This window comes from Oryctolagus cuniculus, chromosome 8 (genome assembly GCF_964237555.1).
Source record: "Oryctolagus cuniculus chromosome 8, mOryCun1.1, whole genome shotgun sequence".
In the NCBI taxonomy this organism is placed as follows: Eukaryota; Metazoa; Chordata; class Mammalia; order Lagomorpha; family Leporidae; genus Oryctolagus; species Oryctolagus cuniculus.
The window spans coordinates 87,545,268-87,568,035 of NC_091439.1; the positions used below are offsets into that span (position 1 = coordinate 87,545,268).

At 45.0% G+C, this 22,768-nt stretch overlaps 1 protein-coding gene across 3 annotated transcripts in view; it reads right to left on the reverse strand.

Moving 5' to 3' along the window:
- The window catches only part of FRAS1 (Fraser extracellular matrix complex subunit 1), a 499,229-nt gene that overhangs the window by 169,904 nt on the left and 306,557 nt on the right, over positions 1 to 22,768 (reverse strand). For all 3 annotated transcript variants that reach the window (XM_051820195.2, XM_051820194.2, XM_051820196.2), the window contains 8 exons: positions 22,286 to 22,438; positions 21,909 to 22,055; positions 15,630 to 15,776; positions 12,767 to 12,907; positions 11,014 to 11,154; positions 9,384 to 9,524; positions 5,588 to 5,858; positions 774 to 858 (listed from right to left, as the gene is read on the reverse strand). In XM_051820195.2, the coding sequence (XP_051676155.2) occupies positions 774 to 858; positions 5,588 to 5,858; positions 9,384 to 9,524; positions 11,014 to 11,154; positions 12,767 to 12,907; positions 15,630 to 15,776; positions 21,909 to 22,055; positions 22,286 to 22,438 (1,226 nt within the window). The remainder of the gene's footprint in view (positions 1 to 773; positions 859 to 5,587; positions 5,859 to 9,383; positions 9,525 to 11,013; positions 11,155 to 12,766; positions 12,908 to 15,629; positions 15,777 to 21,908; positions 22,056 to 22,285; positions 22,439 to 22,768) is intronic.

Sequence of the window (22,768 nt, forward strand, 5' to 3'; positions counted from 1 at the left end):
ATTCCTAAACTCCAAGTTGTTCCTGATGCCATGACACCGTCCAGAGTTCAGCTGGGTTACAAATACCATTTGGCAGCCATTTCTGGTTCAAGTCTACATCGCTATCCACAGGATCTTTTCATTGTTGGACCAAAGAGATAAAAGTACCAGTTCAAAAATGATAACCACGCATCCTCCCTTGAAACATGGCCAACACAGTTATCATGTGGAACTGCAGGCGTCTTGGTGGCCCAAGGTGCTGTCCCTGACTAAGATCCTCTAACTGCTGTAAATTCCACCCTCCGGAGAAAGAAATATTTAGTTAACACTCATTTACTTAGAATAAGGAAAGTGTTAACACCTGGAACCGCTACAAATCATTCTCAATCACTAGTATCAGATTTGATATAGTAAATTAAGGTACCACACTGTGATGAGCTGGAACAAAGGCTTTGTAGGCAGATCCACTGGGTACACACCTTGCGTCTCTATCACCATTGACAGGATACTCAACCTCCCTGGAGTAGTTTCCTCATCTGTGGGATAACAGCGCCTCACAAGGTTGGCCTGAGGATCAGCTGAGTGATTTAGGTGAAACACTAAGGGTACTACAGAGGTGTCAGTATCATTGTTGCCACTGTTATTACCCGGAAGTACTGAAGATTACTCCAATGGCATTTCAAGAAGAAACCAAGACAGGATGAATTCAGCTCAGCTGTTATTCTAAAACTGCAAGAAAATCTTGATTTGTGCCTGAGAATGTGAAATTATTAGTTGCTTGACATTTTGATTACCTGGGTTGAAAATGCTTGTATGTTGATCAGTTGTGGCTCAGAGAAGAACTGCTGGTCACTAATTTTCAGTGAAAAGTAACCTTTCCTAAAGAAGTCCCCAAAAAAGGAAAAAGAAAATACAATCATTAAATTAGTCTTTAGAAAGATAGGGATTAAAAAGATTTTTAGGTCATGTGTAAGCAAGGATTTAGATCAAGCCACTACATGGGGTTGTGGCGTAGTGGGTAAAGCCGCCTCCTGCAGTGCCAGCATCCCATATAGGCGCTGATTTGAGACCCAGCTGCTCCACTTCTGATCCAGCTCTCTGCTATGGCCTGGGAAAGCAGTGGAAGATGGCCCAAGTGCTTAGGCCCCTGCACCCGAGTGGGGGATCTGGAAGAAGCTCCTGACTCCTGGCTTTAGATCGGCACAGCTCTGGCCGTTGCAGCCATCTGGGGAGTGAACCAGCAGATGCAAGACCTCTCTCTCTCTGCATCTCCTCCTCTCTGTGTGTAACTCTGCCTTTTAAATAAATAAATGAATAAATCTTTTTTTAAAAAAGCCACTACAGTATAACATGTATACTTGCAGTATAACATGTATACTGCAAGTAAAATTACCATAGATTGATATGTTGAGAGCAGGCTAAAAATACCATGTGGTCTCAGGTCACCTGGTAACATCATAATAATCATTATTTAACCCCTTTATTTCCTACTTTCTAACCTGAACGGATAAAAGCCTGAAAAATCAGTTGCCAGGTCAAGAAAGATTAATAATACAAGTGATCTTCAGAAAGTTCAGAGAAAATGCACATTATGAAAAAAAAAAAAACTACACATGGATTTCAAATATTTTTTGTTTTAAAATCAACTCATCTTTTAATTCCATTTTGCATGACCTTTTTGCAGTACCTTCCTACAGTGCAGGCTAATGGTAAAATTGTGGAATAGAAAGGAATCTTCTATACTGTGTGATGGGTTCTGCATGCTCCCCTCCTCAACTCCTGCCCAATTCATCAGGGCCCCTTGTAATGGCCACGCTGCATGACCCTATCTATCCCCTGCCACCCCACCCTCACCCATATGCTTTGTGGACGAGACCAGGGAAGGATGGCTGAGTCTGCCCTGGAAATTTGGAACAAACCTGAACACCAGCAGTCGGTCTCACCATTTGACTGTGGGCAACCAGAGTCTATCATGTTGGTGAGAAAGTGGAATAAACTTGTCTACAGGAGAAAAGCGCATGAAGCCCATGAGCAAAGAAACCCAGGGATCAGAGAAGAGTTAGGTCCTGCTTCCCATTTCTGCTTCTAGCTTCCAGACTTGTCCTGGGGCACAAGTGCCCTTGATGGCTTTGAGCTCTGAGCCACCCCTACAATGTTCTAACAAGCCTTATCTAACACCTGACCTAACACAAGCAGACTTGTATTCCTTGCAACCTAAGAGTCCCACCTAGTAGCGAAGTAAGCCTAACTCTTTGCTAAGGCTTCCCTTTGTATAAAAGGGTGTTCTCCCGGCAGCTTTAAAGACTGTAAGAACGGAAGGGAAGAGATGTCCACCTTCAAAGTCAAACAAAGCAGTGATGCTGGCAGGTAAGGTGTGTGATTGATGCATTCCGGGGACTTCGGAATCCTGGTCTATTATAGGGACTACAGTTAGAAAGTTTCTTTCAAAGGTGTTCTTGGAACTTTTGACTTTAGTCTGAAAGGATGTGGATGGATCACAAAAGTGTTACAGCAAAAGCCAGAAACAAAAGACTATATACATACACATGGCACTTTACAAAGAGCAAAACTACAGGGATAAAAAACAGATCTGTACTTACCAGGGGCAGGGTGGAAGGAAGCAACCTTAACAAGATTTGGGGAGTGACGGGACGGCTTTATATCTTGTCTGCAGTTATGATCACAGCTGTAAGGCTGTTAATACTCACAGAACACCATACTTTCAATTGGCGAATTTTACTGAATGGGAATTATACCTTAATAAACCTGATTTTTTTTTAAATAAAAAGGCATTCTTGACTCTTTCCTCCCAGTCCAACCTCCCCTTTATTTTCTGCCCCATTTAAATCCTGCCTCTCTTCCCCTTGCTCCATGCTTCAAGAGAATACGACTGGTGGATGTGACAGGATGAACAAGAGGGGGTGATTACTCTCAATCTACCTGGGAAAAATGGTATTTGGTGACCCTGAGGCTCCAATAACAGTGTTCAGCACCTCAGCAGGGCCAGCTAATCGCAGGCATCACAACTGCATTTACAGGTCCCTGTTACTCCACAGGAGCATTCTAATCCCAAAGGAACCCAGTCCTAAAGGATTCCAATCCTGGGGACATGGCCAGTGTTTTCATGGAACAAAACCAAATCAAAACACAAACGTAGATGGCAGCTGTTTTTTTTTTTTTTTTTGCATTATTCAGAGACTTAAATAATTTCACGAATTTCTGCCAACTTCATTTTACTATTCCTCTTATCCGTTCTTTTGTTTGTATTTTTAGTTTTAAAAACATCCATTATTAAAATGGGAATCCCCAAAAGGAGTTCCAGAAGAATTTCCTAAACTATGTCCAGTTTAGGGGAGCAAAACTACGATTCTGCCAGAACCTAGGTGATGAGAGGTTTAAGATGTGAACTAGACAAGAGGTTAGCTTTGGTTGTCTACAGAGGTTTATGCTTTTCCCAAGAGATTCCAGGACAAATGACCATAGGCAGCAAACTGTGCAGAACTGTATGTGTGAGTGAGTGAGTGAGTGAGAGAGAGAGACTAAGAAGTATATTTAGAACAGAAATGAATGCAGGAGAGGGAGCAGGACCTTGAAGACTGAGTTGATGGCAGCTGATGCCAGACTCTAAGCTCCAAGTCTGCAGCAAGATGTACTCCTCTGTGCAGTAAACTCTGTCTCACGATGGTGGAAGCAAGGTTATGGCTCCTACTGTATTAGGAGGCAGAACCCACTGTGGCTAAAGGCATAGGTGGTGGAACCAGAGAGGCTGGACTGGAGTCTCAGCTCTGTGCTCAGGTCAAGAGGTCTTAGGACAAAACTACTTAGAGTCTTGAAGGCCTCTGTTTCCTGATCTGCAGCCTGGGAAAATAACATATATAATGCATGTGCTTAACAGAACACCTGGCTCAAATTCACTCAGTAAGTGTTCCTTTTTATTCCAACAATATGACCATGTGAGGTTATTGGCATCATCAGCCTTGAACTTCTTGAAGAAGTGTCATCACCTTTTCTCCCACTGTCTGCAAGTCCAAACTTCAAAACAAAAACAAACACACACACACAATTAAAAAAAAAAAAAAAACCACCAAAACCTTCCAGTTCAGAGAATGCTCCTACGTGGGAAGTAGGATACACAGCAGACTCATAGAATGGCAAATGCCCTCAACAGCACTCTGGCCTCAGAATCAGCCCTTAAGGCATTCAGATCTGCTAAAAAGCCCATGAGAGTTTCGCAGGCATGGAAAGCCAAGACATTGTGGCAAAAAAAAAAAAATTACCTAAATGAAAGATCTCTGTGAGTGAGATCCCAGTGGAAAGAACTGGCCATCAAAGAAGGCAGTACCTTTCTCTGAAGGGAAGAGAACTTCCATTTTGACTATGGCCTTGTCTAAATAAGATCAGAGTTTGTGAACTCAAGAGGCTTCCATAGCCTTGGCAGCTCATGACAAGAGCCTCAGGCTATTACTGAGGTCATAAATAAGAGTGTTAATTGTTAAATCAACAACAGGAGTCACTGTGCACCAGCTCTGTATGTACGACCTCTGTCCTTAATGTGTTATACTATGTGAATTAATGGTAAAACTAGTACTCAAACAGTACTTTACACTTGGTGTGTCTGTGTGGGTGCAGTCTGTTGAAATCTTTACTTAGTATATACTAAGTTGATCTTCTGTATATAAAGAGAATTGAAAATGAATCTTGATGAAGAACGGGATGGGAGAGGGAGTGGGAGATGGGATGGCTGTGGTTGGGAGGGAGGTTATGGGGGGAAAAGCCACTATAATCCAAAAGTTGTACTTTGGAAATTTATATTGACTAAATAAAAGTTGAAAAGAAAAAAAAAAAAAACCCTCCAGTCCAGTGTTTGGAAAATATCTGGTGTCCTCACCACTGTTCCAAGGCTTTGAAATTCCTGGTCTACTCCCGGAGTCTACACTGAATTATCTGCACTAATGACGAAGAGCAGGGCGAAGGCTGGCCCCCGAGGCTCATCTCTGGGGCACGCTCTCCTTTCTGCACAGGAGATTTACTCGTCTAATTACAGGGCTGCATGGGCTTGGGTTTGTGCAAGCCATCAGCTGCATTCCTGAAGCATACGTCAGTTGGGGTGGAGAGACAGCCAGAAGTGTGCAAAGCATCAGTGGAAAACTGGATCAGGCTTAAAAATTAACCACAATTAATCCTATAATGTGGATAATAAAAAAAAGTTAACTCTGACTCTAAGTTTCCTTCCAACTCTGCAGTTCTATAGGGACCATAAAACACCTTGAAAAGCACGTGCTCTCCTTTATCCACCCCACCGCCGGCTCCCTGCATATTACTCTCACGTGGAGGAAGCAGCTGTGGCGTTTGGTTTTGCTTCTGCCTGGCAAAAACCTGGGTAATTACACTAGGACTTTTCCTGTCACATCAGAGAATTACCCATAATTATGTGATAAAATGAAAATGCCTTGAACAGAAGCACACTCTCCAAGCAATTAGGGGGAAATGATGACAGACAGCTGAAAGCGTTCATGGGGTATCGATCGTCCGCAGGGAAGGGACAGTTGCTGAGCGAGGCTGAGAGGGCGACGAAGCAAAAAGGGCGGGAGAACAGAACCTGACTCACCTGAGTTTGTCCTTGCTGTGCAGAAAGCGCACTTTCTTCTCGTTCACATCTTGCCAGCTAAAATGGCCAGCCTTGTCCAGCTGGGCCTCTTTTCCATTTCTTGCGAGCACCAGCTGCCCATTGGTGGGAGTGCTCACTACGTGGAACAGGAGGTCCTGCACCCTGCCCTCCTGGTGCTGCACATTCAGGAGGGAAAAGTCCAGCGCCTTCATTGAGCCAATGGCCAGGGCCAGGGAACCATTCACGTGAAGACTGGGGGTGTGCACCTTGCCTGGAAAACATGGGAATCTCAAGGTCAGGCTGGACCTGTTCCCTAATTAGTTTTTTTTTTTTTTTTTTTTAATAAAGAGCAGACTTGTAAATTGAATTCAGAACTACAGAAGAGATTCTAGGTGACTGTGTACCATAAGCCTCCTTCTAACCTCCTTCTAACCCAGTAGCTATCACCTGGATGCACATGAAGAAACAGAACTTCAATGGAGGAGTTAAGCTATAAAACCCTTAGCAGAAAATACAATAGATGAGTGTGATCTTGAATTGAGCAATACTTCTTAAGCTATGAAATAAAAAGCACAATGACAAAAGAAAAAACATGGCCTGAACTTCTTCAAAATTAAAAAATTTTGCCATTCAATGAATACCAGTAATAAGGTGAAAAAAAAATCTACAGAAAGAAAATATTTCCAAATCATAAATCTAAAAAAGGACTTGTGTTCATGTATATAAAGAACTTCTTTAACATAACAATAAGAATTTCTTCTTCCTTTTTTTTTTTTTTTTTTTTTTTTTTGACAGGCAGAGTAGACAGTGAGAGAGAGAGACAGAGAGAAAGGTCTTCCTTTTGCTGTTGGTTCACCCTCTAATGGCCGCTGCGCTGTGGCCAGTGCACCACGCTGATCCGAAGGCAGGAGCCAGGTGCTTCTCCTCGTCTCCCATCGGGTGCAGGGCCCAAGTACTTGGGCCATCCTCCACTGCACTCCTGGGCCACAACAGGGAGCTGGCCTGGAAGAGGAGCAACTGGGACAGAATCCGGCGCCCCGAACGGGACTAGAACCCAGTGTGCCGGCACCACAAGGCGGAGGATTAGCCTATTGAGCGGCAGCGCCGGCCCAACAATAAGAACTTCTATCAAGCAACAACAGTTTAAAAAATGGGTAGATTTTGAATAGGCATTTCTCTAGAGAAATACAAAAGGCCAATAAGCCCATGAAAAGATGAACTGTATCATGAGTCATAGGGAAGTGCAGATCAAAATCATAATCAGCTATCACTTCACTTCTCCTTGGGCAGAGAATGCAGAGTGTTGGTGAGGCTATGGAGAAACTGCACCTTCACAACACTGCTGGTAGCAGTGTAAAATGGTGTAGTTATTTAAGAAAATAGCTGGGTAGATCCTCCAATCATAAGAGTTTAAACATAGAGTCACCAAGTGATGTGGCAATAGCACTCCTAGGTATACAGCCACAAGGACTGAAAATACATGCCTACACAAAAACCTGCACGTGACTGTTCATAGCAGCCTTACGCACGATAGTCAAAAAGTAGAAACAACCCACATGTCCGCCAGTTGAAATATAGATTAATATGTCAAATACTCATATGATGGAATATTATTTACCCATAAGAAGAAAAGAGAATGAAGCACTGATACCATAGAGAGGAATCTTGAAAATACTGTGCTAAGAAAAAGAAGTCAGTGCAAGGCCTTGTACGGTCATTTCTGTGAAAAGTCTAGAATAGGCAAATCCGTAGAGATAGGAAATAGATTCGTGGTTGCTGAGAGCCGAGATGAGTGGGAATGGGCAGAGACGGTTAACGGTTATAGGATTTCTTTTCAGGATGATAGAAATGGTCTGGAATCAGATTTTTCTGATATCTGCACTACTCTATGAGTGTATCACAAACCAATAAACTAGTCGTTTTATGGTATGTGAATTAAATGCCAGTAGTAAAAGAATCACACAGGGGGATTTTCAAAACAATACTGATGCTCCAGCTCTACCACCAGGGCATCTTGAAGCTCAGGGATGGGACTCGATTAACTTTACAAACTCCCTGGGTACTGCTGCTAGGCTGCCAGCTTTGAGCACCACAGTCTCCCAGTCTAAGATGCCTGACACATCAGATTCAGTGAGGGCAAGAAGAGAGGCAAGTGTGTGACGCGACTTCCTAGAAGTGTACCAGTTAACCTACAATGAAGGAGGATTCACAGTGGCTCCTGGTCCCATGCATGTGACATACAGACACTCTGACTTAAAATTTTATCATCTCTGTCTGCTATGGTTTTGAGTCTCAAAAGTCTTACAGGTACTAAGAAGGTGGAAACTTAATACAAGATGGTGTTCAGAGGCGGGCCTTTGGGAAGTGATGAGATTGCATCGGGTCAGTAGGGTGGAGCCCCCATGACTGGATCCGGGTGGCTTTATGAAAAGGTCGTGGAGGCACAGTACTCACTGTGATGCCCTGTGCCTTGGGGCTCTGTTAGCAGGAACACCATTGTCAGAGGCAGAAGCAATAGGGGCCACCTGATCCTCCCTGTGAACCACTATTATTTATAGTTAGCCTGCCTCAGGTATTTGGTTATAGTGATGAAAAACTGACTAATACACTGTGCATATGAAACACTGACACAGGAATTAGGATCGCCTATGTGGTACAGAATTCATCCTGTCTCCTGAAACTTGCTTTGCCTGGACTTTAATTAGCCACATTGTCTTCCACAGCTATGGCAGATGGGACGGTTTGGGAACGCCAGATCTCACAAGGACTAATTCTGCTGCCAGATTCTGGTAATGCAAGTGACATCATTTTCACCATTTGACTTGTATTATATCCCAGGAAGGGAAACTTGACTTTCAAGTACTTGGTTTCCAGAGACCAACAAAGTAAGTCAAAGATTTTTGCTTTGCCTTAGAAAAATCTTATTATTGTTAGAGGCCAGAAATATAGACAGAAAATGATTGACTGTGGGTGTTAAAAATGCTGCATGTTATTGATCAATAATAAACAAGGAACCCTCAGCCATAATATTAGTTCCAAGATTCAGCCACCCATGAAACATTTTGGCTCAAAATTATTATCAAATTGAAATGTGCTTCTCTTTGCTGTTCAAGAAGTGTGTCCATTAATGTATTGCAAGGGACTAACTCCATTCCTTTAACGTGTTAATGCTATTTTTAATGGCAAACTGAAGTCCCGACATCCATTCATTTCAAACATGTGAACCTAATGGGGCAAGCACCTCATACTATTTGCTATTCAGTTATAATTTATCTCCACCGCGTGCAAAATGGACGCACCATTGCACTTTGACATAATTAGCTCTACAAGTCGACGTAAACAAATACATTATGTGATGGGTTCTCCAAACGTTCACACAAAGTGCATATTATGAAGAAACTGTGCAAGGACTTGAAAATACTTTGCACCACAATAAATTTATTTATTCTATTTCCCACAAGCTTACTGGAGTTCCCTTGTATATGTAAATATGTGAGTAATGTTCAAAAACGTGGCTGTAGTTCAGAACATAACAAAGTTTATACAAAATTCCTTATCTGAGAGTTGTGACTTTTAAAGCACAGATTGCTTCTTTTTCCCTTCCAAAGATTATAGAGATTGAATTTTCTTAATTTCCTGTGGCCTATAAATAGTCCCATGTTCCTTATAGCATCAGGGGTTTCCTGGAAACAGGAATACTGCATTTTATATCCTAGGAGTCAATTATATCCACAAACTCACCCTATGCTGAGAAATTAGCAGTCAATTCACCAGCCCATCAGAGGTGTGCACTTACCAGCACATGTTTCATTAGAGGAGTGGGCAGAGAAGTCAGGAACGCAGCTGGAAACACAGAGGCCACTCCGCAGAGAGAACCCATGGTCACAGACATGACATCGGTCCCCACGGCTGCACTGCAAGCACGCCCGAGGGCAGGCTGTCCAAGAGAGGATGCAGCAGATGAGGCATAGCCAAGGCACAGACACCCAGTTAGCACCAGCAGGGACACAGAAATAAAACGATGGCAACCCAAAGGGCTTGAGCACGGGCAACAAATGATCCTCAGCTGTAACAAGAGACACTTCTCACGGCTTTCCCATAGCTGCACAGGTTTCTGCTCCATCCTCAAAGACAACCTGGGCAGAGCGGAGGACTCCTTGTTGTATACGCTGCAATTTAAGATTTTGCACATGGATGGATTGTTTAAAAAGCTAACTACACGGATGTGTAAGAGAGAACATTTACAGTGAGCAGGCCTCTTTCTGGGTACCATTCACCCCTCCTTACCAGCTGTTGAGCTAGAGCAAGTTATCCAGACATTCTGTCTTGCAATTTTCTTGTCTTAGAAATGAGGATGATAATAGCACCTAACGCAAATAATTGTTGGGAAGATTATATTGTGTTATAGTGTGAAGTGACTAGAACAGTGTGGATGGCTCAACTGATCCGGCACTGCCACGATCATCCTTAGGACTGTTGTTATCCTTAGCAGCAGCACTTGAAGTGCAAAGAGAGAGCCAGCTATTTAAAGGAATACAGGATTATTTCTTTGGGTCAAGTTAATAATCTTCTGAGTTGCAGGTTGACTGCCTAATTTTTCTGCTTTCTTCCTAGAGATTTTGTAATAGAGAAACTTCATGATATATTTTTAATGGCCCTGGACTGGATTCAGAAGATTTAGGTTTAATATCTGATTGAACTTGATTCATACTTTTAAATATCTCTCTCAGCCTCTTGTGAAACAGAATTCCTAGTGACTGCTGTATTTTATTGAGTCATTGTGATTATTAAATGAGGTAATACAGATGAAAAAAGTCTGGTAAAATGTAAAATGCTATGTCTGGTCAGTGGCATTATTATTAAAGAGCAAGTGTTCTTTCATGTGGGGCACAAAGTACCGAGCTTTTCTACAAATGATGAGAACAAATTGGGGATACTCTCCTAGATGATGGGGGACAAGGAGATTAAGACCTTGGGTTTAACTTCAGTTTAATTCAAAGAAGCTATGGTGTATCTCACTAAATTGTGCCCAAAAACCTCATTCTTCACGGATTTTATGCCAATATGAGGGCCACAGGTGATTTAAGCTATACACTGAAAAGCCTATGTTCATATCAATAAGGCTGATCCACTCTTAATCACAGCAGTTCAATGTGAGCCTTACATTCCATAAAATATTAGCTTTGTTTCCATAAAGACCTTGGGGACAATATTGATTTGTACAACAAAATTATTGGCTGATGCTCCTACATCCTATTTAACCAGCACGTGGCAGACGTGATGGGAGCCATCAATAACCTGGCCAACCTCCTGGATTTTCACTCTGCTTCTCACTCAGGTGCTCCTGGCTGCCTGCGGATCAGCACAGGCGCCTTGCACGCTGCCCTTGCTTCTTCCCAGCATCCTCAGCACAGTGCCCAAGTTACCTGTACACTGGTGTTTTGCGTGATCTGCAAAATAGCCCTTCCCACAGTCCTGGACACAATGGGCTTCCAGAAGGAGAAACGGCCCTTCACAGCGGGTGCACTCATGAGGACCTTGGCACTGGAGACAGTGGCTGTCACAGCCTGAAAGACAGAAGTCAGCTCAACAGGCCTTGCAGGAAGCAGCTAGGCGGGAAGCAGCAATGCAGGCTGGGGTTCTGGGCAGGGCGCCCTGCCAGGAAGCCAGGGGCCAGGGTTCTGATCCTAACCACGACACTTACCAAGAAGGAAACTTAGGATTAGTCACTCCACCTCCCTGGGTCCCAGCGATCTCCCCTTAAAATGGGAGTAGAAATCCTGTCCCACCCAGATCCCTGGTTGAAGACCAAATTAAATAACAGAAAATGCTAGATAAATTGTCAAATGATTAACAGGTATTAGTGATTATTGTTATTATTCCCTAGTGCTTCTGTTGAGGGTGGATCTCACCTGACCCATGGAATCAGTTATCTCCATCCCCTAGAAATGTTCCCTTTGTACCTTCAGCAGGGATTTCAGGGTCTGAGGATTTTAAAGGGGATACTGGGCCAGGGAGAGGTGTTAATGAGGTACATGGTATACAGAGGGCTGACCAAGGCAGGTGATTGACAGAATCACATGATCTTACTGATGTGGGAAAGCTTAGATAATTTTATTTTATTTATTTATTTATTTATTTATTTATTTTTTGATAGGCAGAGTTAGACAGTGAGAGAATGAGAGTGAGAGAGAGAAAGGTCTTCCTTCCGTTGGTTCACTCCCCTAATGGCAGCCACAGCCGGCGCTGCGCCGATCTGAAGCCAGGAGCCAGGTGCTTCCTCCAGGTCTCCCATGCGGGTGCGGGGCCCAAGCACTTGGGCCATTCTCCACTGCCTTCTCGGTCCACAGCGGAGAGCTAGACTGGAAGAGGAACAACCAGGACAGAATCTGGCACCCCAACAAGGACTAGAACCCGGGGTGCCAGCGCCACAGGCAGAGGATTAGCCAAGTGAGCCGCAGCTCTGGCCTCGCTTAGATAATTTTAAATTCATGAGCTGGAAGCCACACCTCCTTTGCTCTGTGTTGCCATGTCCACCTACCTGTCAATCAGGGGACCCCTCCCCAGGAAGTACTTCCTCTTACCAGGGACGTAGGGGTGGTACCCTGTAAACACTTCCATTTTTCTAGGCTCATAAAAAGCTAGGAAGAACGGAAGCTTTCTCTCTCTCTCCTCCATGTGGCCTCAGGATGAATAGAGCAGGGTATGAGAAGGCCCTTTCTTTGTCCCACTTTCCAGAAATAAAGCCCTAATGAGCCTGTGTATTTTTCTGGCTTTTTAAATAAAGTTTATCACACTGTATGCCGTGTTTGGGTCTGTACTTAGGATTCTTCTCTAAGGAAGAGTCCGGAAAATTAATTTAGGCCCAGTCCAGCCCATAACATTACCATGTGCTCTAATGACCACTGCACCAAGATCTTCCCATCTAGAGGGCAGGACTGTTCCATTTTTAAGGAAATCTGAAAGTAATGACCAACACATTCCTGTTTGTATGGCCATTTTGGCATGGGAGAAGGAAAGGGAGAAAATGCCAGGAAAAAAGACGGCTCTCTGGAAAGAAACCAGAAATGGGGTAAAAAGCCAGAATGGGAAACTTGCCGCTGGCTGCTTCTCTGGGCAGCACACAGCAGAGGCAGCCAAGGCTCAGGGCCATGCGGAGCAGGGCCTCCAGACACTTACTCTTGCAGAAGCCCCCGTCCTGGTAAAACGATGGCAAGCATTGCTCCACGCAGGCCCCGTCCTGGAGAACGTAGCCGTCCATGCACTGCAGGCAGTCTGTCCTCAGAGGCCCAGCGCACGCATTGCAACTCCAGTCACACTCTAGAAAGAGAGTCTGTGTTAGATCAGTTTCTTTCCTGTCTACACACAGTCTCAGTGTCTAATTTATGAAGACGCAGTCTGCAGCTGGCAGAGGGAAAATGAAGACCATGTCAAAGATGGCAGATAAGCGAGCTCCAAGCAGGCCTCTGCTTGTAGTGGCCTGAATACGTCTCTGGGGTTTAGTATTTCCTAATCATGTCAGACACGGACCTGGACAAGGAGCACTCCTTGCTTGTGCACAGCCAGATTTGTCAGCAGAGCGGCCTGCTGAGCAGCCAGGTCCACTTGGTCTGACTGCGTGGCCCCCAGAGCTCCGTGACCCTGCGCCATGCTGAGTCTTCGCTGTAGGGAGTGGCCAGCTGGCCCCTCAGCCTTCACCCTCACCTCCCCCAAATGCTCAGAGGTCATGAGAGGTCAAACATGGAACTAAGACTGCATCTGCTGTCACCTCTGCCTGCAGCTGCAGGCTGTTCTGGTTCTCAAAAATCTGGTTATGACCAAGACGACGGAAAGAACCAACACTGTTAGGGCTCAATGGGGCATAGAGGAACTGTCCAGAAAGGGATTTCTGCACCAACAGATTTCACCGAGAGCACCAGAAGACAAACACCCAAGGGATGTGTGTCATTAGAGGTGTTAGCGGGGGGGCAGGGTGTAGACCCTGCCTTCCTGCCCACAGGGAGCTATATGTTGTGGTGGGATCCAGCTTTGGATGTGCACCCAAATAACCAGTGAGGATTGCTAGGAACACAGACCATCAGGCTCAACAGGACACCTGTTGAGCAGGAAAACACCTCATTGCTGTTGCTTCTTTCTTCGTTATGGTGATTGGTACAGGTGTTGTGGCTGCTGCGTTCACAGGCAACTCCAATGCCATCAGAAGACTCCTGAGAGCAAACGTTCTAACTGGGAAGTCTTCATGTGTGCGGCACGGGACACGATGGCATGGATAAGCCCGTGGGTTGTGACGTGCAGCGAGGCGGTATTCAAGCCACGGCTTGGCCACTTTTTATCTTTATTATCCTTTCTTTAAACGTTTCAAACCTCTGTTTTCTTGTCTGTAAAGCAGGGATTAGAATAATACCCCTTTTGTAAGGCTATTGTGAGGAACAAAGGAAACAATGAAGGCGAACATTTATCGGAGGGCCACACATCAAGTCACAGCTCAGTAAACAAGCACAGCTGACCAGGTTCTCTTAGAGAACAGACTTGCACTCAGGGCTGTCTCCATTCCACTTTCCTCTGTGCGCAGAAGCTGGGAAAAGCTCCCCTCAGTCACCTTCTCTCTGCCCTGATGCAGTATTTCCAAGTCCTAGAGAAGCAGGTAAATGTGCAAGACAACACACGTGCTTCCAAGAAGATTTATACAGTTAATCTCACTCCTTTATTGGCCTGAATCAGTCCTGACGGGGGAAAAGACTACAACAGAGCTTTGAAAACTGCCAACTTCGTTATGAAATCATGTACAATGCGGAGGATTTGTGATAATCTTGTTTTGCACCACACACTGACAGCCACTGGTTAGAAGGAAAAAAGAGCAGAAAGACTTCTGTGGTCTTGCCTACAGGGGACCACCGGAGGTGTTAACCATGCAGAATTCCTTGGAATGGAAAGGAGGCAGCTTTGCAGAGCCCTCAAGCAGCCCAGCTTGACTTGACAGATGTTTGACCTCCATATCTGAGCCCCAGCTTCTCGGGCAGAACCCGAGGAATGGAGGGAAACGTGGAAGGAAGCTGGGATAAAGAGGGGAAGTGGGGCAGGACCAAGTCAGACCTGTTCTTTCACTCGTTTACCCTAGGCTGTGCACTGCCACTCAGATTGTCAGCCCAAAAATTCCAACTACTGGGGGACAAGGGGAAAAAAACACCGGTTGTCTTGTTATTTTTTTTTTTTAATTTTAAAAAGATATATCTACTTGAAAGGTAAGTTAACACACAGAGAAGGATAGATGGGGGGAGAGGGAGAGCGAGGTGGGGGAGGGAGGGGAAGGGGAAGGGGAGAGGGAGGGGAGAAGGAGATGGAGAGGGAGAGGGAGAGGGAGAGGGATCTTCCATCTACCAATATGCTTCCCAAATGGCCACAATGGCCTGGGCCAGGCCAGGTCAAAGTCAGGAACTAGAAGCTCCATCTGGGTCTCCCATGTGGATGGCATGAGCCCTACAAAGCCCAGAGGGTAAGGTAACTCTTCAATAACGGTCTGGTAGATAGACTAGGGAATGGTGGGGATTGTAGTGAACTGAAGAGCTCACCTCCACCCAGCAAGGACAAGAGCTATGGGGCTCTAAGCTCAGCACTGTAGGAATACAAATCCAGTATGCCCACACCTTCTAATGCTTCCAAAAGAGCTGCAAACCTCAGTTTTTGTAATCAAAGCCTTCTGGTTTATAATAGACAAAGATTTATAGCCCTGCACCACCAGGTGGGCCAAACAAAATATGTATATGAGCCAAGGACAACCTGAGGGTTTCCAGTTGGACACTTCTGGTCTAGTTACCAATATCTCGCTCAATGTTTGGCACATGGTCGCTCAAAAATGTTTGCAAAGGAATGTATGAATACACACACACACACACACACACATACATACATGCATAAATCTTGCTATGATCACAGAAAGCCGAAACACAGGGTGATGTGAAGTTCCAAAATGGGACACTGGATATCCACAGCAAGGGGACATCACAGAGCAAGGGAGTCCTCCTGTGATTCGGAAGAGCTGTACCTTTGCATGTCTTGGTGGCGATGTCCAGGTAGTACTGAGGGGCACAGCTCTCATACTGGCATTCCCCAAAGAGTAGCACCTTGCTGGGGTCTCGGCAGGAGGTACAGCTGGCCTGTGAGTCACAGCTCCGACAATGCACGTCACATGCTGAGCACACAGGAAAGGAAAGTGACCAGGTGATTACAATTGATCAAACCTAGACAGGTGCTGTGCAGGGACAAAGCTGTGCTCCAACCTGTTCTTTAATTACAGCTCCTTACTCCGCCCAGGGATCAACAGAAACAGAAAATACCAGTCTTACTTTCCAAAACAACAAAGAACAATCTTATTTTCCAGATAGCATAGATTAGAAACCCAAGAATGGAAATCCCACACACACAATGCCCTGTGATTCTGCAACAGCATTTATATGTACTCTAAATTATTTCATTAAAGTCATCAATAAAAATATTGATCAAGTAAAAAGAATTAAGGTCTCGAATTAGTGTCCAGAATTTTATTTGAGCCTGACTTCATAAGGAATCAAGCCTCCTATAACTCCTGATGTAGATTCATATTTTTCATGATGTCAGGATTAGTTAGGCACAAACTCTATTGCGTAGCTCTGCCAATTCTGTTTTTTCAGATACAAAAGACTTAAAGGGGACCTGGTTTATTGATCTGGCAAGTTGTCATTCTTAGCAGCCAGCTCCATAATTCAGGCTATAAGGATAGGCTCCCATTCCATCTTCCCCAATTTAACAACTGGCATTTTGCTATCTGCTCATTTGGGAAACTTTGGAGTCTGTTTTGATGTCTCCCTTTCTCTCACTCCTAACCCAGACACTGGATCCTATTCATTCAAGCTCGCCAATGTAACTCAGCTTTCTACTTTTCTCCATAGTCACAGATGCCAATATATTGGAGCTTTCCTCCTCCCCTGGTGGATTCCCATCATAGCCTCCTCCCTGGTTTCCTCAACCCTCTATAAGCTCCTTGCAAATTATTTTCCGTGCATCCACCAGAGTGACTTTTTATTCATACTGCTCAGGTTTCAGAGTACACTCTCATAAACACAATGTCTTTCTTCACTCTCAGAAGATTTCCAGCCATTCTTTCTATAAATATTGTTCCTCTACCTTCCCTCTCTTCTCTCCTCCTGGAAATCCCAACACACATATTCAAATCTTCTTAACAGAATCTCCAAGTGTTTTTGCTTTTCTCTCTCACTCTTCCATCTGTCTCTTCTAGAAGGTCTTCACTGACTCTCTTTTCTAGAACAGGTCTCCCAGGTGCACATTCTTAGAGCACCTGTACACGTTTCTCATTTAAATGACAATTCCACATCTTTGTCTTTTAAGCTAGAAAAGTCCTGAAAGCAAAGATGCGATTTGTTTTGCTCCTGGCACAATTCCCCAGTGCCTCACTGGTTTTCTATCACATCGCAGGTGTTCAATAAACACTTGCTACATAAATGAAAGAAGCCAGATACAGTAGTACAAGTGTGTTTTTCTGCCTCATTCTAAACTCTTCTCTAAGGATGTGTCGGAGGAAAAATCTAGAGAGTAATCAAGTAAGTTTTAGATCTACAGGATATCAAAGTGTGTGGCACAGTGCAGGGGAACTGCCTCTCTGCAAAATTGAAGGATATAAAGTATTTCTGTTTCACTCACAAGGAAGCCATTGCTATAAGATATTCATTCAAGTAACTAGATTGGTAATTTAAAGCCCTAGGAAAATTCTAGATGGGGTTTCAGTTGGGAATAATTAAAAAAGAATATTTTAACTGTTGGAAGCTTACATGAGACTAAACTTTTATCTTCCCCTCTTCTTTTTTTTTTCTTTGCTAGAATTTCTCTGTGTGCTGTACCTTCATTTTGGCAAAGGCATCTAACAAGGAGTCTAAAGATAACTTGGGAATACAAAAATAAAGGGGGGGCCCAGTAGTCCTAAGTGGATTTGAAGAAGGGTTGAAATGCGCATGCAAAGGGTCATCAGTAAATAGTTTTCCCTTTTGTTATTTAAAGAGTCAGAGTTCCCATCTGCTGGCTCTCTCCCCAAATGGGCACAGCAGCCCAAGCTGGGCCTGGCCAAAGCCAAGAATCGGGAATTCAATCTAGGTCTCCTATGTAGGTGACAGGGACCCAAGTCTTTGCACTTGCTGCTTCCCAGAGTGCCCACTAGCAGCAAGCGGGGAATGAAGCAGAACTTGGACTCAAACCCAGGCACCCAACCAAGGATACATGCATCTTAATCACTAGGCCAAACACCCCTCCTACTCAATCTACTTAATAGGCAAAAGAAAGGTCCTTAATACAAAAAATTGATGTCCTTAGTAGAGTATTACAATAATTAAACCTTGATTTTTTACTTTATCAGTATTTTATTAATGACTTTAATGAAAACCAAGAAATCATGCCAGCGATACTTAAATATGCCACAGACACCTACACAGTGGTTGCATCTCACCATCTGCAGAACAGTTCTGTTACCTTCACCAGCGAAAACAATAACCTTCAAGTCATCCAGGAAATTAAGCCAGGCTGTAAGTACAATGCTGCAATTGTGTTCTCAAAGCAGCCGCACAAGCACGGGACGGGGAGGATCTGCCTAGACACCAGTTCCCATGGGAACTAAATCCATGCCATTTAGTCAACTTAAGGCTTCGTAGTCACTACCGATGTGATGAGGTTCCTGAATCTGGGAACTCTGTCTTAAGCTGCAACCTCAGGGTCACGAGGAGCTGGGCCTCCCAGCTGGGCTTCCCCGTGGGGCTCCAAGGCCAGTGCCTCAGCTGGGGCTGAGAGGCCCATGCCTCGGCCTGACGTGGGAGGCCTGGCCAGGGTTGACTCCTCGAGCTGCTGTCTGTTTCTCTGTTCCTGAATGTTCCTTTGCTGCCTTTCATTCCTCCCGGTACCTTGAACGTGGACCTGAGGCCCATCACTGGCTCCATGGAGCAGTGGATTCACCCTGGGCACTGGGAAATGCTGAAGAGTTCATGCAGACTGTGCAGGGATGCAGCGGGGCCACGCTGAGGAGCCGGTGCTGTCCACCGTTTCTGCCTTCACTCCCTTCTCAGTCCCTTCCACGACGACCCTGCCTCACACTGGGCCGTTCTGCCCACACCAGAGCACTGTGGCTCCACGGCTTCCATCTCCTAAGGACGGGCGGTGAAGAAGCACTTCCTCCGACTTTGTCAATTCAGACCCCACACAGTATCAGGCCCGGCGTAACCATGAGCATTCCTGGTTCTCTGAGGTCACCGGAGAGTTCCAGAAAGAAAGAGAAGAATGTGGCAAGTGGGCCAGAAACCTGCGAGGGAGCTAGGCCATGGGGTGGGGTATAACCATCATTTGTGGAGGAGCCTGGGGCGTCTGCATGTGGAGTTCACTCTCTTTTCACACAGACTTGTTTGCTGCTGTAGACTGAAAGACAGTCACCAGCGTCTCCTTAAAGCCCCCGCTCCTGATCCTGCCTGCAGCAGACGGCCAAGTAGGAAATGACTGTTAAATTCAAACTCGGGAAAATAATCACACGAAGGAGTGAGGAGACTGACTTTACACTGCTCCGGGGAGAAGTTCTAGGACCATTGAGCTGGAGCTATCCAACCACGGAAGTGGCTTCCTTCCTCCACAGGGGGGTTTGTTGAAGCAGGAGAAAAAATCTCTGCCTTGGGTGTAAGAGTGCGCTGGGTGCAGCTGGCATTGTGGTACAGCAGGTTAAGCAGCCGCCTGCGATGCTGGCCTCCCACATGAACACCAGCAAGGGTTTGAGTCCTGGTCACACCACTTGCAGGAAAAGCAGCAAAGGATGGTCCAAGTCCTTGGGCCCCTGCCACCCATGCAGGAGACCTGGATGGAGCTCCAAGCTCCTAACTTCAGCCTGGTCCAGCCCTGGCCATTGCAGTCACTTGGGGGGCGGGTGGTGAACCAGCAAATGAAAAAGTCTGTGTGTGTGTGTGTCTCCTTCTCTCTCTCTCTCTATAACTCTGCCTTTCAAATATTAATAAAATAAACTCTTTAGAAAGACTGGGCTGGGTAACCCCACAGTTCTCTTTCAACTCCAAAACCCTGTGTTTCAAGTCCTAAGAGCTCTATTTTTCATCACCCTTTAAAGTTCCTACCTCAACTACCACCCTTACATTTTAGAGCTCAGTTAATAGCAACACTTCCTAAAGATTTTTGTAACTAGAATTCTGCTCCTTGTGTTCTTCAACAAAATGATTATCAATACATTTCTTAAGATGGACTGCATTTCCTCAACTACCCTTTGCTACACACTTTCTAAAACTGGCATGCCTGTAATTGTCTATGATGGTGAACATTAGAAGGGGCATTGTGGATTTTTAAAAAGGGTTTATTTTATTTATTTGAAAGAGTTACACACACACACACACACACACACACACAGGGAAAGACAGAGACACAAAGAAAGGTCTTCTATCTGCTGGTTTACTACCCAAATGGGCACAGCAGCCAGGGCTGGGCTAGGCTGAAGCCAGGAGCTGGAGCTTCTTCCAGGTCTCCCACATGAATGCAGGGGCCAAAGCACTTGGGCCATCTTCTGCTGCTTTCCCAGGGGCTAATATTAGCAGGGAGCTGGATTGGACATGGAGCAGCCGGCACTGCAGGCTGCAGCTTAATCCACTATGCCACAAAGCCTGCCACATGGATTTCTTAAAAATAGCAGAAACTCAGATATCCCAACTTAGGGGCATACTTTAGTCAGTGTTAGAGTGAAACTTCAGGACAAAAGTTAGGAGACTGTGACTTCCATTGCAATGATCCCTGAAATCCTAGTCACATGGCAGCATCACAAAAGTGCCCCTGCAGAGGCCGCACTGCAAGACCAAGGCTTCCCAGAAGGGAAATATTTCAATGCAACGTATTTTTTGTCGCCTACACTTCATACAAGGAATTCTATTTCTTTCTTTTGAACTTTTATTTCTCTGATTCCACTGCTGTGAAGAGCCTCATAAATCTAAGTCCCTAGTTTTCCACCGACACTCTCTTGCTCTGGAATAGGAGATGCAAGTATTTCATCCTTGTCTCTTGTATCACAGAAGCTACAGATGCTGGCAGACAGCTGATATACATCCAGCAAAGTTTTTGTTGCAAAAGTAAAGAAATCTTCCCCACTGGTCCAAAATTGATTTATATCTTTGGTCTCTCAGCAAAAGAGGAAGAAGTGGGAGTTCCATACAACTTCATTTCCAATCAAATCCTTGCAAACATCTCAGTGAATGCACAGTAGGAGCTTTGCATCTATAAAATATAAATATCTTCCATTGTTTCATTTGCCTCTCAGTCCTGATGATGCTGGTGACCAGGACAGCAGTGAATCTGTATGAGACCTTATGCTCTGCTAGGCTGTGTGCAGTTCAACAAGAGGACGTCAGTACTATTACAACTGCCTTCTACAGAGAAAGAGACTGAGATCCACTGGTTAACTAACTTGCTCAAAGTCATACAGCTGGCAAGTGGCAATTAGGATTTGAACTTTAGCCCCCTACTCTAAATCTATAGCTTTCTCTCCTAATCACTGCCCTATAACTCCTTCAACATGGTCCTTCCGAGAACATAAAACTGAAATACCACTGCAAGTGCTAGCTGTCACTCATTTTCAAAAGTGTAACTTTTTTTTTTTTCGGCAAGTGACACTTCAGTGATTGAAATAAAGTGAGCCCCTACGGTCTATCACGAATATTCCTGCATGTGTGAAGAATTTTCTAACTTTTTTCCCAGCTAGATTTTCTCTTCCCTAATTTTTCTTAATTCTTTGTTTGTGTCAGATTCAGGGTAACTCATCACATTCTGATTTCTTTGAGAAATAGGACACCTACACAAGTAACTTTTGTGCAAGATGAAATACTGTTTGGGCAGAAATTGAAGGCCTTGTAGCATACATATGGAGCCTGGCACAATGTCAAAATTCAACAAATACTTGGAGAAAACATTAAATTCGGAGAAATGCTTAGTCTAGTCTCTGCCCGGGATCACAGAATTGGATTGGTGAAAGGAATCAAAAAGATGAAACAGATAATACTTTCAATTTTTAAATGAGATAACTGAACTGAGAAGTGAAATAACCTGCCCAAGATCTCACAGCTGATACTGCCAGGGGAGACCTCGGGACTCTGCCATCTGAGCTATAATCTGCAAATGGCAATTTGTAAATTAGTTCTCTTCCTGTTATAAAAACAAAGGCTACCAGGTGAGAAGATGGATGCAAGCACATTGCACATCTTTCAATAACCCCACAAGGGCAGAAAAGGAGAGAAAGTTCATTGAGAGAACCTACGCTGGCAAGCACGGTTGTCATCGAGATAATGTCCAGGGAAGCAGGTGGCGCTGCAGGTGCCAATGTGGGACAGGACGAGGTTGTTGTCACACGAGGAGCAGGAGAAAGGCCCTCCGCCCTGGCAGGTTCTGCAGGAGGAGTGGCATCCTGTAGAGGGAAAAGGCACACGGACACTATGAAGCCAGACTTCCTTCCCAAGAAGCACCCCAAGAGCCACCATGGAACCCCAACACTGAGACCATCCCATGCTCTGGTTTCTAGGTGCAGGGTGTGCATCTTGCCTCCTCTTCCTCTTTGGGAAGTCCGATCTTTCTCAGCTGCTGCCCCAAAGAGAATATCAGAAGGCACCTCTGGCTGCTGAGTCAGCACTTACTCACTTGTACAAGCTCCTTTCTCTGCATAGTATCCTGAAGGGCACTGAGGGACGCAGTGGTCCCCGAGTAGCAGGTGGCGGGCGTTCTGGCAGGCCAGGCAGATGCTCCCGGGGCTGTGGAGATCCGCGACACAGTGCTGGCACAGAGGGTGGCAGTCTGCAAAGGCAAGGTGGGAGAGAGAAGGTGTGGGTGGATGCTCATGAGCACAAGGTTTAATCGCCGCGCTGAAGGGCAGGAGGGATTTTCATGACCAACACTGCAGCACAGGAGCAGGGGGGTGGCCCAGAGGCAGTGTGGGTGGGGGAAGCAGAAGCGTGTGACCCGTACACACTGTGTATTTGAGGTGCACGGCGGTTGAGTTTTTAATCCCTTTCCAATTGAATGGCCTTCAATTCAAGCTCGAGGGTGCCGTGTCACAGATACCTTTGAGGGCTACAGAGAGAACTACCAGACCAGTGCAAACAGTGAGATCAATACTACCACTGT